The following is a 16,435-nucleotide window of genomic DNA, read 5'->3' as shown; positions in this document are numbered from 1 at the left end:
ACCTTCAGCTGCTCCAGATCCGGGCGCTCTTTGGCCACTACGGCGGCCAAGAGCTGGTCCTCGAGCCCATCCCTGGTGACCAGGAAGTTGATCAGGGTGCACTGGGCCTGCATCTCGGGCTTGTAGTGGGGGTTGAAGTACTTGGTGTGCAGGATCAGGCGGAACTTGGGGTGGTACTCCACCTCCTTGTCACCGATCTTAATGAACCTGGGGGGGTCACCGGAGGAAGGGGTTAGGAGGGTCCCCGGCGACCGAGGGGCAGCAGCACACGCAGACCCCCCTTTCCCACCAGCCCCCAGGCCAGGCTGCCGCCCGGAGCCCTCTGGTCACTGGGAGTCTGACTGTGACTCTCCTGGTCCCTGTCCTCCTCTCTGGCCCAAGACTGGCCGTTCTATAAGATGCACCTGCTTTTTCTCAGGCTGGTTTGTTCTGGTTTTATAGGAGTGTTTACCCCACTCTGGCTGCACGTCTCACTCACCGGGAGCCTCTGCAGAAACGCTCTAGCCTGGGCTCCACCCCAAAGCCATTAACATCACAAAGACCCAACACACCTATTCAGAACATCCTCGGAGCTCCTAACAGGGCCCAGGTGGGAACCAGGTCTGCTAATCCACTGTTGGGAGGTGCTCGCTCCAGCTCCCTGCCCTGCTCTCCCCTCCTACTGGCCAAGTTCACTTTTGGGGGGCCTTTAACATCACCCCCTGGGTATCAGCACTCATTCTGGGCCGTTCTCAGAGTCTTGGATATCAGCATATTTATCTGCCTCCTCCGTTTCGGGCTTCTGCGTGCACCTGTGTTTACCCGTGGCTCCGATCAACTCTGACCTTTACATCTGTTAAGTTGACCTGATGTTTCTAATATCGGAGTAATACAAGCTCAATGTATCAACCAATGACTGGATGAACAAAATGTGGCAGCTGCACATGATGAAATATTATTCAGCCACAAAAAAAGCACATAGTACAGATGCTCGCTCCAACTCAGAGGAACCTTGAACACAGCACAGAGAGACGCCAGCCGAGAACAGACACCTATTGTAGGATCCCATTGATACGAACCGCCCAGAACATGCAGATCCCTACGGACAGCAGACTGGTGGCTTCCGGGGGCTGGGGGTGGGGACGTGGGGAGTGAGTGCTTAAAAAGTAAGGGGCTCCCTCTGGGGTGATGAGAGTGTTTTGGAACAAGGTAGGGGTGATGGCTGCACAACACTGTGAATGTCCAAAATGCCACTGAACTGGTCACTTTAAAACGGTTAATTTTACATCATAGGACTCTCACCTGAATAGAAAGGAATAGTAATACAACTCAAGGCTGGCAAAATGCATAGAAGCAGAAACACAGAACACGACCGTTAAGGAGCGCCCTCTGCAGGTAGCTGCTCATAAAATGTTGGTGTGGAGCTTCCTGACAAGGATGTGGCCCCCGAGCTTCCAGTCTCTCCCCTGGGAGCTGGGGTTCCTTCACACCCAGTGGCCTTTTGCTGAAGCCCCGAGGCCTCCGAGGAAGCAAACTCCCCGCTGCTCCTTCTCTAGGTCCAGAGGCCAGACCCCACCCCTGAGGACGCCGATGCGGGTGAAACCCCAGAGCAGACCCCGCAACTCACTTTCCCTTTTTGATCGTGTTCCTGCCCAGCAGAGGGTCCAGCACGGGGTCCACAGTCTCGCCAATGTTCTCAATGAGCAAGGTGTCGCCTTCTGAGATGGCCTGCTCGATGATGTCCAGGTAGCTGTGGGCACAGCACGGGGGCCACGATGCCATGGGGCCCGGTGACCCCACGAGGCCGCCTCAGAGTGACCGGGACAGGTGACTTGGGGGCCAACGGCTCACTCCCCTCCCCAACTTGTCCTTCCCCAGGGGAGCTCCGGGCTTCTCCAGAAATCAGCCCTGGGCTGGCAGGAGTTGAGGTGAAAACAGAGCCGCGTGTGACTGTGGAGCCAGACAGTCCACGTCTGCGTCCCCTCCCATCGCCCAGCTGCATTGTGGCCACTGTTTCTCGAGAGGAGGGGAGGTGGATGGTGGCCTGCAGCGCCCCCGGCCGGCAGGACCAACCCAGCAGAGCCCAGGTCAGCGGGTAACCAGGGAGGGAAGAGCCTCGAGGTTAACTCTTCACCGTGGCGCTTTTCCCGGGGCCGAGTATTAAGAGAAGCCACCCGTGGGCCCGAGTTTGTTCCCAAAGACCCGCCCACCCATTCAACAGGGGTGAAAGGCCCAGGGCGCGTGTCCCGCCCCCGGCCGCCCGGCCGCGCACCTCTTCTGCCCCAGGCGGATGGCCTTCAGCTCGCTGCCATATTTGTTCTTGATCCACTTGATCCCCTGCAGCTGGGCGTCCACGATGAGGGGCCAGCGCTCCGTGTTGCACAGGATGGTGGCGTTCTCCGTGGACATGCGGTCGCTGGGGAGCCCCTGGTTGTTCCAGGTGGCCACGTCCGCATCGTCGGTCAGCAGGCTCAAGGGGTCCAGACCCTCCGTGATCGGGATGGGGGCCTGCCGAGGGGGCGACACGGCCTGACTCATCGCTCGACGGAAAACAGCTCTCCCGGTAACCCTGCTATTAGATGGTGGCTGCTGGGCCACCTGAAGGTGGTGGGGGGCAGGGGGCGAAGATGGCGTCTCCCTGATGGAGCAGCTGGGAACCCAGCCAGAGAGGATGTCGGCATGGGCCACACTGGGCCACTGGCTACACCCCGAATGGCTGGCTGGAGCCTCCGTCGCAGGAGTGCAGGTGAGATCTGGCTGTGACCGCCCTGCTAGGAGCCTCCCCGGATCTCCTAAGCAATGAACGTGACTGGACCCCTTACCTTCAGTTGATTTATGTAAGGGATCCAAAAGCGCTCCATCAGCTCATTTCGGTACTTCTTGGTGAAGTAGCCCACGTAGGACACGAAGGCAGAAATCAGCAGTACGTCCCCGCACAGGGTGACCCCCTGGCCCTTGTAGTTCTCCACCGATTCGGCCCAGCGGACGTTTTCCGAAGCCAGTCCTCCTACCAGCCTGGGAAGGGGCGGGGGAAGGGCTCAGGGAGGGATAGAAGCCCGCGCCCGGGCAGAAGCGAGGACAGACCGCAAGGCCAGGAGAGGCGCATCTCCATTTTAACTCCTGCGGAAGTTCCGGTTTCAAATCCTTACCTTGCTCAGCTGTTCAGGAACAAATGTGCTTTGAGGGGAGCTTGGGGGAATGAATGCTTTAGGGAAGCAAAACTAACACTTTCTGGCTGCGGTTAGGAACATGGGACTTCCCTTTTCCCAAGGCGCTGATGTCACCTGGACACTGATGCTAGCTGACCACATCACCCGCGGGCGGAGGATGCTGCCTGGACGTCACTGAGCACACGCTTTGGGCTGGAGGAAGCCGGGTGGTGGCCACCTGGCCCTGCACAGAGTGCAAACCCCGGGAGTCTGAGAGCGCCGACACATTTATGAAAGTGTGGGTGCCTGACGAGGCCCCCTGAGGTCTGTCTTCAGCATCAGCCAAGCAGCCCTTCCTCCCATGGACCAAAAAACCATTCTGTCTGGACAGAGGGGAGTCCACATCCCGCTGGAGGCCAGTCATGCAGCCTGGGGACCTCCCAGGGTCCCCCACATCACACTGACAACAACCACTCAGCGGTCGCCAACCCATGGGAGAGGAGAAAACACAACCAGAAGCCACACCCTGGAACTGGCGCCACCCCCTGCCCTGTGCCAGGCTCCCAGCCTCGCTTTTGAAAGTATGAAAAGAAAGCCCTGAAGCTGTGCTGCCCACTGGGCGGCTGCAAGCCACACGCGGTTGCCTGGGCTGTGGCGGGCCTGAGCTGAGACGGGCCGTAGGCATAAACACACGGACTTTGGGGCTCAGAGCCAGAGCAGGCACGTGAACCCTCTCAGTGATCATTCTTACATTGATTGATCTGCGTCAGAACGATCAGATTTGGGTTAAGTCAAATATAGCATCAACATTGATTCCGTTTCCCTGTGCGGTTTCAAGGTGCCTACTGGAAACCTGTACCCGTATAAACCATAAAACAGAAGCGTGCTGAGATGACCCTGGAGACGCTGTGCACGTGGTTGAGAGTGGGCCCTAGCGGGACCCCACCCAAAATGAGCCTCAGTGGACACCAGGTCCCAGGAAGCCCTGGGGAAGGTCGTGTTTCCTGAAGATCACCGAGTAGGTCCCATGTGGAGGGTTACCAGCTCCCAGATGGGGAGGCGCCAGTTAACAATTAGTGGGTTTATTCTCATGACTTTGTGCTGAAAAAGTGGGGGTTGTGGCATTGATGCCTCAACCTCGGGCTTATCCCCTGTGCCCCCCACAAGAGCCATTCTGTGGGCTCGTCCCTTTCAAGGGGTCTAGGGACAGGAGGGGGCCTGCGGGACTGGGGGCAGGGGGAGCAAGGCACCTGTTAGCCAACGAGATCACCCTATTGGTGGAGTCTGCCTCCTGCTGACACTTGATTTTCTCCGCAGTTGCTTTTTCAAACGCTGATGTCAGGTTGCTAAGGTTGGCATTGAGTTCCTGGAGGAATAAGACGGAAAGGCCCTGAAATGAGGGGTCCCCATGGGGCCGGAGGGCACGGAGCACAGGACACGGGCCGCCTCCTGGGGTGATCGGGGCCCAATGTCAGCCTGCAGGCTCTCTCTCGCCCCTGAATGACTCATGGCAGAGACCGAGCCAACCTCTTTTAAAGGGAGACATGGACTGGCCTGCGCGCAGGGGCTCCGGGGCTCACGGGGGCGGGCTGGGCACGCACTCACCGCGATCTTATTTTTGATGCGGGAGAGCTTCTCCTGTGCTTCTGCCAGCTCGGCATTGGCCTCCTCCAGCGCCTGCCTCTTGGGGGCCACGTCGCAGTAGACCTCGTAGAAGCGCACGATGTTGATGCACCAGGAGCACAGGCCCGCGGCGGCCGTGGATTTGGAGCGGACGAACTCGGGGTCGAAGGTGGGGTTGCCCTGGTAGGGCCTGGAGGGGGACAGTGGGTGACGGGGGCCAGTCCCTTCCCAGCTCTGTGACCATCAGCGGCTCTGGCCCAGATTATGAGCCAGAGCAGGGGGAGCATGTTTAACTTTCTTTTGCATCTTAACAATTACATTAAGAAGAAAAGAATGAAAGAATTCTGGCCTTTGAAGTAGAATTTGGGGTGTGCACGGGAACAGGAAGTTGTGATTTACAGTCCCATGTTCTAGATGATGGAAGAAAACCAGCATTTCTTTAACCCTCTGTGTCCTCGGTGCTTCATATAGCTGGTCATGTTTTCATTCTGCAAGGACTCCATGCAGAGGCAAGAAACAGGGGTCTGGGCGGGGGGAGTCAGCGACTTGCCCAGAGTAATGCTGACAGGAAGTGGTGGTACCAGGGTCTCTTCACCAAGTTCTCCCGTGGGGGGCCGAGTGTTAGGTGCTATTCTGAGTGCCTCCCCAGTGTTAGCTCCTGGAGCGCACCCCCACCTGGGCCAGTGTCACTACCCCATCTTACCTGGGGGCAACAGGCCCAGAGAGGCTGAGTGTCTCCCCCAAGGTGACACCACTTGGATGGGGCAGTGCGGGGATTCACACGGCCCCAGAAGACCCTGTCCTGCCCACCACTGGCCACTTCTGCCTCCCCCTGGGCCCAGTTTCCCAGGATCACCCGTGAGGCTAAGGCGCTAAGGATGAGGCTTTAAAAGAGGTGATGTTGCAGGCATCACCTTACAAGAGTGACGAGGAAAAATGCCCAGAGATGCAGTTAAGACGCTCTAGGAACAAGTGTTTTTAAAGTGATGACAACATCATTAAGTGTAACAGACTGAGCTGTCTGCAGCAGGAATTCCGAATGGGTGACTCATAACCCTAACTGAGGCGTGGTTTGAATTTAGGTGGGGAATACAGCCTGTCATTTCCTCCCTCTGGCTTATTTTACACTTTTGTTTAGGCTAATCATTAAAACGGGTTTGCATCTCTTAAACACACTCCAGGGTGAGTGGGGAGGTGGTGGGCCAGAGTCTGCTGGGTGACCAGGAGACGACATCTATCGCAGCACCATGTCTGATGGCAGAGGTGGAGACAAGCCTAAATCCCCAACATCGCAGGAATGGTTAAGTGAGTTACGACTGTTAAAAATCAAGCTGGTCAAGATGGCTTCACTGGGGAATTCTACCAAACATACGATGAGGAGCTCATACCGGTCCTTCTCCAACTCCTCCAAATGACTGAAAAGGAGGGAGTACTCCCAAACTCATTCTATGAAGCCATTGTCGCCCTGATACCAAAACTAGACAAAGATGTTACCAAGAAAGAAAATTATAGGCCAGTAACACTGATCAACGTAGATGCAAAATCCTCAACTAAATATTAGCAAGCAGAATCCAGCAGCACATAAAAAAGATCATACACCACAATCAAGTTGGATTCATCCCAGGGACACAAGGATGGTTCAACGTACGCAAATCAATCGGCGCGATACACCACAACAACCAAAGAGAGGACAAAAACCACATGATCATCTCAATAGATGCAGAAAAAGCATTTGATAAAATTCAACATCCATTTATGATAACAACTCTTACCAAAGTGGATACAGAGGGGACATATCTCAGGGTAATAAAAATTAATTGTGACAAACCCACGGCCAGCATAACACTCACGGGTGAAAAGCTGAGAGCCTTCCCTCTAAAATCTGGGGCAAGACAAGGATGCCCATTCTCACTACTTCTATTCAACACAGTCTTGGAAGTCCTGGCCACAGCAATCAGACGAGAAAAGGAAATGAAAGGGATCCGAACTGGAAGAGAAGAGGTAAAATTGTCACTGTATGTGGATGACATGACACTATATATGGAAAACCCTAAAAGCGCCACACAAAAACCACTAGAGCTGAAGAAAGAATTCGGCAAGGTAGCAGCATGCAAGCTTCACATACAAAAGTCAGTTGCATTTCTTTACGCTAACAATGAGTTAGAAGGAAAAGAGAGTAAAGAAACAATCCCTTTTAAAATCTCATCCAGAACAATAAAATACTTAGGAATAAATCTGACCAAAGAGGTGAAAGACTTATATACACGGAGGGCTGCAAAACACTGATTGAGGAAATTAAAGATGACTTAAAGAAATGGGAAGATACCCCATGCTCTTGGCCTGGAAGAATTAATATTGTTAAAATGGCCAGACTACCCAAAGCAATCTACAGATTTAATGCGACCTCTATCAAATTACCCAGGACATTTCTCACAGAACTAAATCAATCTTAAAATTTATATGGAAACACCAAAGACCCAGAATTGCCAAAGCAATATTAAAGAAGAAGAACAAAGTTGGAGAAATAACCCTCCCAGACTTCAGGCAATACTACAGAGCTACAGTAACCGAAAAAGCATGGTACTGGCATAAAAACAGACGTATGGATCAACGGAACAGAATAGAGACCCAGAAATAAACCCACAGACCTATGGTCAAGTAATCTTTGACAAAGGAGGCAAGAATACACAACAGAGAAAAGACAGTCTCTTCATCAAGTGGTGTTGGGAAAGGCGGACAGCTGCACATAAATCAATGAAGCTACAACACGCCATCACACCACACACAAAAATAAACTCAAAATGGCTTAAAGACTTAAATATAAGACGAGACATGATAAATCTGAAAAAAACATAGGCGAAACATTCTCTAACATAAATCTTAGCAATGTTCTCTTAAGGCAGTCTACCCAGGCAATAGGAATAAGAGCAAAAATAAACAAATAGGACCTAATTACATCTATAAGATTTTGCAAAGGAAACCATAAGCAAAACAAAACGACAACCTATGGAATAGGAGAAAATATTTGCAAATGATGTGACTGACAAAGGCTTAATTTCCAGAATATATAAACAGCTCATAGAACTTGATAACAAAAAACCAAACAACCCAATCCAGAAGTGGGCAGAAGACCTAAACAAGCAATTCTCCAGTGAAGACATACAAACGGCCAATAGGCACATGAAAAAAATGCTCAGCATCAATGGTGTTGGAATTCATGGGGCAAAACGTGGAAGTCCCCCCGCTGTACACCCTCCTCAAGCCCCACCTTGCGACAGGCTGGGAGCTGGGACCTGGGACCCTTTGCTAAAGTGCCTGCATCTAGACAAACATCTCTCCAAGCAACAAAATACCAAGAAAATATAGGGACTGAAAATAACTACATTCAGGCACAGCTGGGGCAAACTGTGCACAAGATACGAAAAGACCAAAAACCCAACTGCCACTCTGGAGATGCCGGGAGCAAAGGCAGAGCACTGCCCATGATCCCTGCACACGGCACCACCCAGGGGGCGGGCAGACCACCGAAGCCACCCCTCCGGCCCAGCCCACGGATCCGCCCCCATCCCATCTAAGCGACCATCTCGCGCCCCTTGAGCGAGGGCGGGGAGACAGCGGGTGAATGGGGCTCCCTGTGGCCTTGGGCCCACACTTCACCTCGACGCCTGGGCAGCTCAGGTGCAGGCAGGTCTTTGGGGTCCCACGTGGCTCTGTGCCGCCCAGACCCCTCCCCACCCCCCGCAAGCACAGGCTCCACTTGGGACCACGCGGGGCGGGGCGGGGCCGGGGGCGGGGCCAGGCAGGAGAACACCCAGGAGGCGCAGGGACTGAGCTGGCCCCCTGGGGCGGCCGCGTCCTGACTCACTTAAACGCTTTCAGGCAGGCCTCGGGGATGTGCTCCTTGTCAAACTTCTTCAAGGAGTCCAGGAAGGTGTCCACCTTGCCCATCATGATTTTCGCAGCCTTCCAGCTCTTGTCCTTGGGGATCTTGCCCCCGGGAGCGGTCAGAATCATGACGGCGGCTGTGACGTTGACCACGGCATCTGGGGGGGACCCGAAGGACTTCAGCTCTGTCAGATTGTTCTGCCAAGACAGACGGACGGACCCGAATGGGGATGTAGCCCCGAGCAGAACCAAGAGGCTCCCAGTGGCAGCCCCCGACCCCTCGGCGTCTCCTCTCTGCTCGGGCTGGGGTCCCCCGTATCTTCCTCCTTCCCTCACCTTATTCAGAGTGTCCAGGGCCTCCTGGGCAGCCAGCAGGGCCGGCTCTGCCTTGGCCAGGTCCATCTCACAGGCCTTTTGTTTCTCAGTGACATTCTGGAAGGAAGCCAGACAGGAAGATGGATGCAGGGGTCCGTTCAGGCAGCGTGTGTGGTGGCGGGGGGGCACGGGCGGCATGGGGAGGGGAGGGGAGGGGCGGGGGCACTGGGTCGCCCCTGGAGCCTGCCTCTCTCCTCCGAGCCTCCTCTGCCCCTCACTCAGGTCAGAATGAGCCAGGCGTCCACCGACTTGTGATTCAGGAATGAGAACTGTCCCTTCTGTGGGCTCCACTTCCAGGACTGGATGGAACCCTCGGGCCGCGCAGGCCACCCCACTCTGAGGCACCAAGGCTTTCATCCTGGCACCATCGTGTAATCCCTCTAAAATGGACCATTTCAGTGGTACAGCTCACCCTCCCCTTCATTCATGCCTGTGCATTCATTCATTCATGCATGTATTCATTCACTCTTCGGGTCAGAAGAGCCCCTCTGAGCTTTCAGATGCCAAGCAGAGAGACCAGGAGGAGCTTGGTATCCATCAGGCAGGAGCAGCCTCTGTGATGGGAGAGGTGAAGCAGCCAGCTGGGGCCGGGGGCTCGCCGGGCGCAGGGAGGAAAGAAAGAAGAGGGTCTCTCAGCGAACAGCCTCCTGGAGAACCCCAGTCCGCACCCTGCTTTAGGGACACGTGGGCCACAGCTAAGGGAACGGGCCCAGAAGGCACTGACCCGGCCGGCTGTGCTGGGCGCAGCACCTGAGCCTGCGTCCCTGGAGCCTGCCTGGGGGCTCATTTCTGGATCGGGGGTGGAGAGGGGCGGGCGCCCTGACATTACAAGCTGCATGTGAGTACTGGATGGCAGGTCCCAGAATTCAGGGTGCAGGTGTGGGTCCTGGCTCGGACTCTGATGTTGTCCCTTGCTAACTGTGAGACCTTGGGCACACGGCTGACCACCCTGGACCCCAGTGGTCTGATCTGCCTCATGGGGCTGTGGTTGTACAGGTTACAGTGAGGGACGGAGCGGGGCTCCTGGCCACCCGGCCCGGCCCAGGAGCTCTCCCAACTTGTGCTCCTCCAGGCGGCCATGGAAGGAGGCCACACAAAGAAACAAACGTGCTGCCCGGCCATCCTCCATCTCAAGTGACAGCAGACAATTACGGGGACACTTAGACACTCACGCACATGCAAACGTCACACAAGGAGGGGCGATGAGAAATCAACCCAATGACGTGGACCTTCAGCTAGAAGCCCACTGGGCCAGTGGTATCGGAACCTGTGGGGGCTCCCAGTGCACAAGTCTGAGGACCAGGGCTCCGACGCCGTCTTCTCAACCTCCTTGTGCTCCCAGACCCCCAGCATTTTGCTAAGATGCAGACCTGACTCGGCAGAGCTGTCTGGGGCCTGGGGGCCTCACTTCCCGGAGCGAGCCTCCAGGACGGGCGTTTCTCTGAAGGGCAGCCCTCTGCTGAGCTGGGAGCCTGTGCTTGGGAGACAGGCCCTCCCTCCGGGTTCCCGCTGGTTCGGGCCAACTCCCAGCTTTGCCGGGGCCCCGTAGGAGATCCCGGCCACCCTGGGAAGGCCCGGCCGAGCAGAGCCGCATGCCGCCTCCCTCCTGAAGCTGTGCCCGTCTGCCTACCTTGTTGATGACCTCCACCTTGACCTCTTCCTCATCAGCAATGGCTTTCTCTTTGCTGACCTTCTCGGTTTCCACGCCCACCACGTGGATCAACTTGTCCGCATTCTCGTTTTTCTGCTTGAGCTCAGCCTCCTGAACCGCCAGCTTGGCTTTTAAGTCATCCACCTGGAGAAGGAGGTGAGAGAGCAGGCGGCCCACCTGGAGGAGGTGAGAGAGCCGGCGGCCCTCCTGGAAGAGGAGGTGAGAGAGCCTGGTGGCCCTGGAGGCCGCACACTGCCCTCCACTTTGCCGGGTCACGGGCCATGGCGGCCGGCTGCTTGCACGCCCTGTGACTCACTTCTAAGTGCTTTTCCAACTTCTCCAAGGTAAGTATTTATTGAGCACCGACTGTGTACACAGGGTTGCAAGCATAAGACCGGTTCCCGGAAGGTGGGCAGAGCTCAGTGGTAGAGCCCGTGCTTAGCACGCACGAGGTCCTGTGTTCAATCCCCAGTCCCTCTGTTAGGAAGGAAAAGAAGACCCATTCCTGTTGCTCAGGGAGGTGACAATCAAGGTGGCTGGATAAAAAAAAATGTCAGCAGAGCCAGCGTGCTGAGGAGTTCTGGGGAGGCCAGTGGGGCCCCAGGAGGGAGCTTGGAGCTGGGGATGGAAAGTCCCCTGGGGAGCACGTGCGAGGCCCCGGGCGGCTGGGGGACGGGGGCAGCGGGCTAGTGCTGGGGAGTGGTAAGTGACGGCTGAGACGTCCTCCCCCGCTCTGGACGACTTCTGCCACGAGCAGGCCCCGCAGCTGCTGTGACAGCCCTCTGCTGGGCACACGCACTGTGTCCCAGGGCCACTTCTGAAAGGTCCATTTGAGGGGAAAAAAACACCTGCTGGGCCGGGCTCCTCCCTTGTTCCTGTCTGGGGAGGGAGCAGGCACCTTCTGGGCTCCTGCAAGTTCTGTCTTCCTTGGACACCATCCCACCACCATGTTCCCCTCCCCGCCCCCACGGGGGTGGCCCTGACCCGAGCACCACTGCCCGTGGCACAGCTCTGGCTCAGACCCAGGGCCCCCACCAGAGCTGGTGGGACTCGGGCTCAGGCCTCCCCAGGGGCAGAAGGGCTGGGCTGCCCCCCACCTGTGCCTCTGTGGCTGTGAGTTAGGGGGCTGCCCACAGAGGACATTTAAAGCCAGTGGAAAACTTAAAAATCAATACAGCCTGAAACAAAGCGTGGCAGACGTCCATCTGGGCACCACAGCGTGAACGGCATTTCGGGATGGACCAGGCCTCGTGGGCCACACTGGACCGGACGAGCCAATGCCACGCCCATGAGAAGCACCCACTGCAACGTCAGCGTCACGAAAGTGTGCAGGGTCCACCGTCCACGTTACAACCCCTGCACTCGCCCTGGTGTGAGTGTGGAGGCCCCCCCGAGGCAGGGATCGCTTCGCGTCACACACGTGGGGGAAGGTTCCAGAACCATATCTCGAGGCCCTGGCTCCCCTACCTGGGAGGCCGTGCTCTGCAGCTTCATCAGGCCGTTCTCCAGCCTCTCGATTTTGGCCACCAGCTCCATCCTCTTCTTGGCCAGCAGGCTCTGGTACAGTTTGATCTGCTCCAGGAAGGTTTTGGGTGTGGTGTAGTTGTAGCGCCTCTCGGTGGCCAGGTACACCTTGGACATCTGGTTGACGGTCGTGTGCACGTGGGACATGAAGAGGCTGATGGAGGCCTTGACTTCTGGCTGCAAAGACAAGACGGGGCCGTTCATCCCCCGGGAGCCTTGTGGGGAGCAGCCCGGGGGAAGAGGAGGAGGCTGCTGAGCAGAGTGGATCAGCAAGGTGGGCGCCCTCACTTGCTGGGGACCCAGGTGAGAGGTACCTTCTCTCTCAGCCTTTGCCGTCAGCCGTCAAATGATGCCCAAGACAGCAGGGCCTGTCGTGGCGCTGGTGACACTGCATCCCCGAGGGGCCCGCGTCCAGCAGGGTGGTTACTGCTCTCTCTCTCTCACACCCGCATATTCAGTACGTCTGAATAACCCGGGTAATTCTGCAAGCACTTATTGGACATTCCCCACCCCGGGGTTTAGTAACTCACTTCCCAGTCTCCTCTGTCCTCCGTCCGCACCAGGCTCACCGCCCCCACGGCCTGGGCCCGCCCCACCTGCCCGAAGACAGGCACCGGGAGCTCTGCCCGGGAATCATCCACGCAACATTAACTTTAATGCAGGCGGATCTGAAAAGGAGTTCGTCCGACACACGCTCTGTGGGCATCTCTCACGGCCCCTGCTGGCGCATGCTGGGGACACTTTCCCCCATCGCAGAAGGCATCTCCACGTTTCACGCGGGGCCTGGAGGACACACCGTGTCGGCAGCACCCTGGGGGCGTCTCCCCTGCCAGTGAACCAATGGTGGCAGGCAGGGGAATCTACCCATCTTTAAAAAACCGGGGAAGAGGTTAATTTCAGGCTTATTTCATCCTTCTTAATAACTGCGTATGTGTTCAAAATAAGTAAGACGTGACAGCCGAGTGGGATTTATTTTAGGCCTGCACATCACGCGCATCGGCCGGGTCAGAGGTCATGGCCTAGGCCAGTTAATTTCTCATCTAGAGGTCAATTTCTAGGCCGGCAATGGGCTCAAATGGTGAGTGTGGGCACCATCTTTCAATCAAAGAAAAATAGGGGGAGGGCATAGCTCAGTGGTAGAGCACATGCTTAGCACGCACAAGGTCCTGGGTTCAATCCCCAGCCCCTCCGTTAAAAAAATAAATAAACCTAATTACCAGCCCCCCCAAAAAGAGAAAAACACACAACATTGTAAACTGACTACACTTCAATGAAAAAAAAAGAAGAAAGAAAAAGAAAAAGAGTGTAAAAGAAAAGGAGCAGAAAACAGAAGGCTTACATGGCCCGGTCACATTTGTCACGCCCCGAGATGCAGGTCAGAGGTGAGGGCGCTCTGTGGGCCTGGCCCCTGGGGCAGAGCCGTGTCAGAGCCCAAGGCAAGGGGGGGGTCACCCCCTGAACCAGCCCTGTGGGGCCGCAGCCACAGGGGGCCCGGAACCCCCAGCTGAGCTAAATGACTGGTACCGTAACTCGGTCCCAAGAAACCAACAAACGGCAGCCTGTCTTTGTTAACAATTTTGGTATTTCCAATGGTTCAGCATTCATTTTGGTTTTTAAAACTGCTGCATCAAAACATCACCAATCTGGATTAAGTCGCTGGTGCCCCCTTAAATCTTGCGCCCAAAGTGAGTGTCTCACCTGCTGACTCCTCCTGAGTTCTGACTCTGTGCCTGGGGACTCACCTGAATCCCCTCCGTGTCCTCCAAGAAGCGAGCGCTGACGGACACCAGGGCGTCCTCTGGCCACTCGTGGAACCAGTCAATGGCCGTGCAGTTGACCACAGCAGGGAATTTTCTTGCTCGGACACGCAGGACGGAGCCCACGGGGGAGAAACATAGAATCACCTGGAGGCAGGACACAGAAATGCTACCGTCAGGGACAGCACTGCAGGAGCCGGGTTGTGTGCTTTTGCAGAAAGCCTGTTTGAGTAAAAGCTCTCACATGAAAAGTTGTTCAGTATCACTAATTATCAGAGAAAAGCGAATCAGAACTATAATGAGGTATCACCTCACATCAGTCAGAATGGCCATCATTAAAAAATCCACAAACAGTAAATGCTAGAGAGGGTGTGGAGAAAAGGGAACCCTCCTACACTGCTGGTGGGAATGTAAATTGGTGCAGCCACTATGGAGGACAGTATGGAGAGTCCTTAAAAAACTGAAAATAGACTTACCCTAGGATCCAACAATCCCACTACTGGGCATATATCCAGAGGGAACTCTAATTCAAAACGATACATGCAGGGGGACAGGGTGTAGCCCAGTGGTAGAGCATATGCCTAGCATGCATGAGGTCTTGGGCTCAATCCCCAGTGCTGCCATTTAAAAAATTAAATAAATAAAAATTTTTAAACGATACATGTACCTCAATGTTCACAGCAGCACTATTTACAATAGCCAAGACATGGAAGCAACCTAAATGTCTATTGACAGATGACTGAACAAAGATGTGGTGTATTTGTGTATAAACACACACACACACACACACAATGAGATACTACTCAGCCATAAAAAAGAATGAAATAATGCCATCTGCACTATTTGGATAGACCTATAGATAATTATACTAAGTGAAGTAAGCCAGAAAGAGAAAGAAAAATACCATATGATATCACTCATATGTGGAATCTTTAAAAAAAAAAAAAAAAAAAGACCAAATGAACTTATATACAAAACAGAAACAGACTCACATAGAAAACAAACTTACGGTTACCAGGGGGTTCAAGAGGTGGGAAGGGATAAATTGGGGGTTTGGGATTTGCAGATACTAACTACTACATATAAGATAGACAAACAGCAAGTTTATACTGTATAGAACAGTATTATCCAATATCTTGTCATAACTTATAAGAAAAAGAATATGAAAATGAATATATGTATGCGGGTGACTGAAATGTTATTTTGTACACCAGAAACCGACACATTATAAACTGACTATACTTCAATAAAAAGATAGATAAACCAAGTCCTGCTGTACAGCACAAGGAACTATATTCAATATCTCGTAATAACCTATAATGGAAAAGCATATAAAAAAGAACATACATCTGTATAACTGAAACACCACAATGTACACCAGAAGCTAACACAACACTGTAAGGGGGAGGGTACAGCTCAGTGGTAGAGCATGTGCTTAGAATGCAGAAGGTCCTGGGTTCAATCCTCAGTACCTCCATTAAAAAATGATAATAATAAATAAGTAAAAGAATCTAATTACCCCCCCAAAAACAAACCAAAAATGATAATAAAACAATACTGTAAATCAACTATACTTCAATTTAAAAAAAAAAAGTAAAAGCTCTCTGCATGGTCTCCATCTCCAAGCATGCAGAGAGAACATTGCCTGTTCTGGGCTGGAACTGTGGCTGTGGCACTGCTATGTGACGGTGTAGGGGTGAGCCCCAAGCCCTCGTGGGGTGGTCCCTGCAAAGGGGGAAGGAGGGCTGGGTGCAGGATGGAGTGGGGAGGGGGCACCCACGCTGGGCAGGTGAGGCCCCGGAACAGGGAGGGCTGGTCCCGGGGGGGGGGGGGGGGAGGGATGCTAGCCTGCAGGTACCTAGAGGAGCAGCGCCACCTGGCAGGGCAGCCATCGTTCTCCGGGATGCTGAGGAGGAAGGACTGGAAGTGCTCTCAGTCCCTCAGGAGCTCAGCCAGCTTCCCCAGTGGGAATGCTGAAGGTCAAGGTGAACTGTTCTATCTAAATGTGCTGTAGGGGTGGTGGGGGGTATGTGCATAAAACACTTCTTTCGGCCTCGAGATTCTTCTAACAGCCCACGTCCATCAGGCAGCCCACCTTCCGTGAGGGAACAGCCCCCAACTCCAACCCAGGTGAAGACCCAGCCCCAGGAGGCCCCCGGGACCCCGCTGAGCCCGGCGCCCCTACCTTGAGGTGCTTGCGCACTTTGTCGATGAAGAACTTCCAGCACGCCTCCCGGGTGTCCATCAGGCCGAGGGACTTCACCTGGGGCCGCATGGAGGAGATGATGTCCTCCAGCTCGTCGTCCCCAAACAGCCCCGGGATCTCCCCCGAGGCCAGCAGGTCATTGATCAGCACCAGAAACTGCTCCTCGGCCACCTGGGAGTCTGTCATCAGGAACACCGAGGGAACGTTCTTCACGGCCGACTTGATGTACTGAGCACCGAGGTCAAGCTGGACCCAAGGAGGACACCCTCAGGGGTCTCGCCAGGAA

The 16,435-nt window shown here is 54.7% G+C and overlaps 2 protein-coding genes across 4 annotated transcripts in view; one reads left to right on the top strand and one right to left on the bottom strand.

Annotated features, from left to right (window-relative positions):
* Positions 1-5,194, top strand: part of PGS1 (phosphatidylglycerophosphate synthase 1) — a 72,376-nt gene extending 67,182 nt beyond the window's left edge. Inside the window, exons 12-16 of the mRNA XM_064495450.1 lie at positions 442-1,374; positions 1,536-1,725; positions 1,858-2,066; positions 2,323-2,725; positions 3,251-5,194. The gene's annotated coding sequence lies outside the window, so the exon portion shown is untranslated. The remainder of the gene's footprint in view (positions 1-441; positions 1,375-1,535; positions 1,726-1,857; positions 2,067-2,322; positions 2,726-3,250) is intronic.
* Positions 1-16,435, bottom strand: part of DNAH17 (dynein axonemal heavy chain 17) — a 104,839-nt gene that overhangs the window by 19,545 nt on the left and 68,859 nt on the right. For all 3 annotated transcript variants that reach the window (XM_064495447.1, XM_031469216.2, XM_064495448.1), the window contains 12 exons: positions 16,129-16,395; positions 13,929-14,090; positions 12,130-12,363; positions 10,642-10,806; positions 8,973-9,068; positions 8,617-8,834; positions 4,734-4,941; positions 4,379-4,494; positions 2,802-2,994; positions 2,252-2,487; positions 1,607-1,729; positions 3-207 (listed from right to left, as the gene is read on the bottom strand). In XM_064495447.1, the coding sequence (XP_064351517.1) occupies positions 3-207; positions 1,607-1,729; positions 2,252-2,487; positions 2,802-2,994; positions 4,379-4,494; positions 4,734-4,941; positions 8,617-8,834; positions 8,973-9,068; positions 10,642-10,806; positions 12,130-12,363; positions 13,929-14,090; positions 16,129-16,395 (2,223 nt within the window). The remainder of the gene's footprint in view (positions 1-2; positions 208-1,606; positions 1,730-2,251; positions 2,488-2,801; positions 2,995-4,378; positions 4,495-4,733; positions 4,942-8,616; positions 8,835-8,972; positions 9,069-10,641; positions 10,807-12,129; positions 12,364-13,928; positions 14,091-16,128; positions 16,396-16,435) is intronic.

Source organism: Camelus dromedarius, chromosome 16 (assembly GCF_036321535.1).
Source record: "Camelus dromedarius isolate mCamDro1 chromosome 16, mCamDro1.pat, whole genome shotgun sequence".
NCBI classification, from domain to species: Eukaryota; Metazoa; Chordata; class Mammalia; order Artiodactyla; family Camelidae; genus Camelus; species Camelus dromedarius.
The sequence above is the reverse complement of the archived record's forward strand: the minus strand, read 5'-3'. Positions and strand labels throughout refer to the sequence as shown.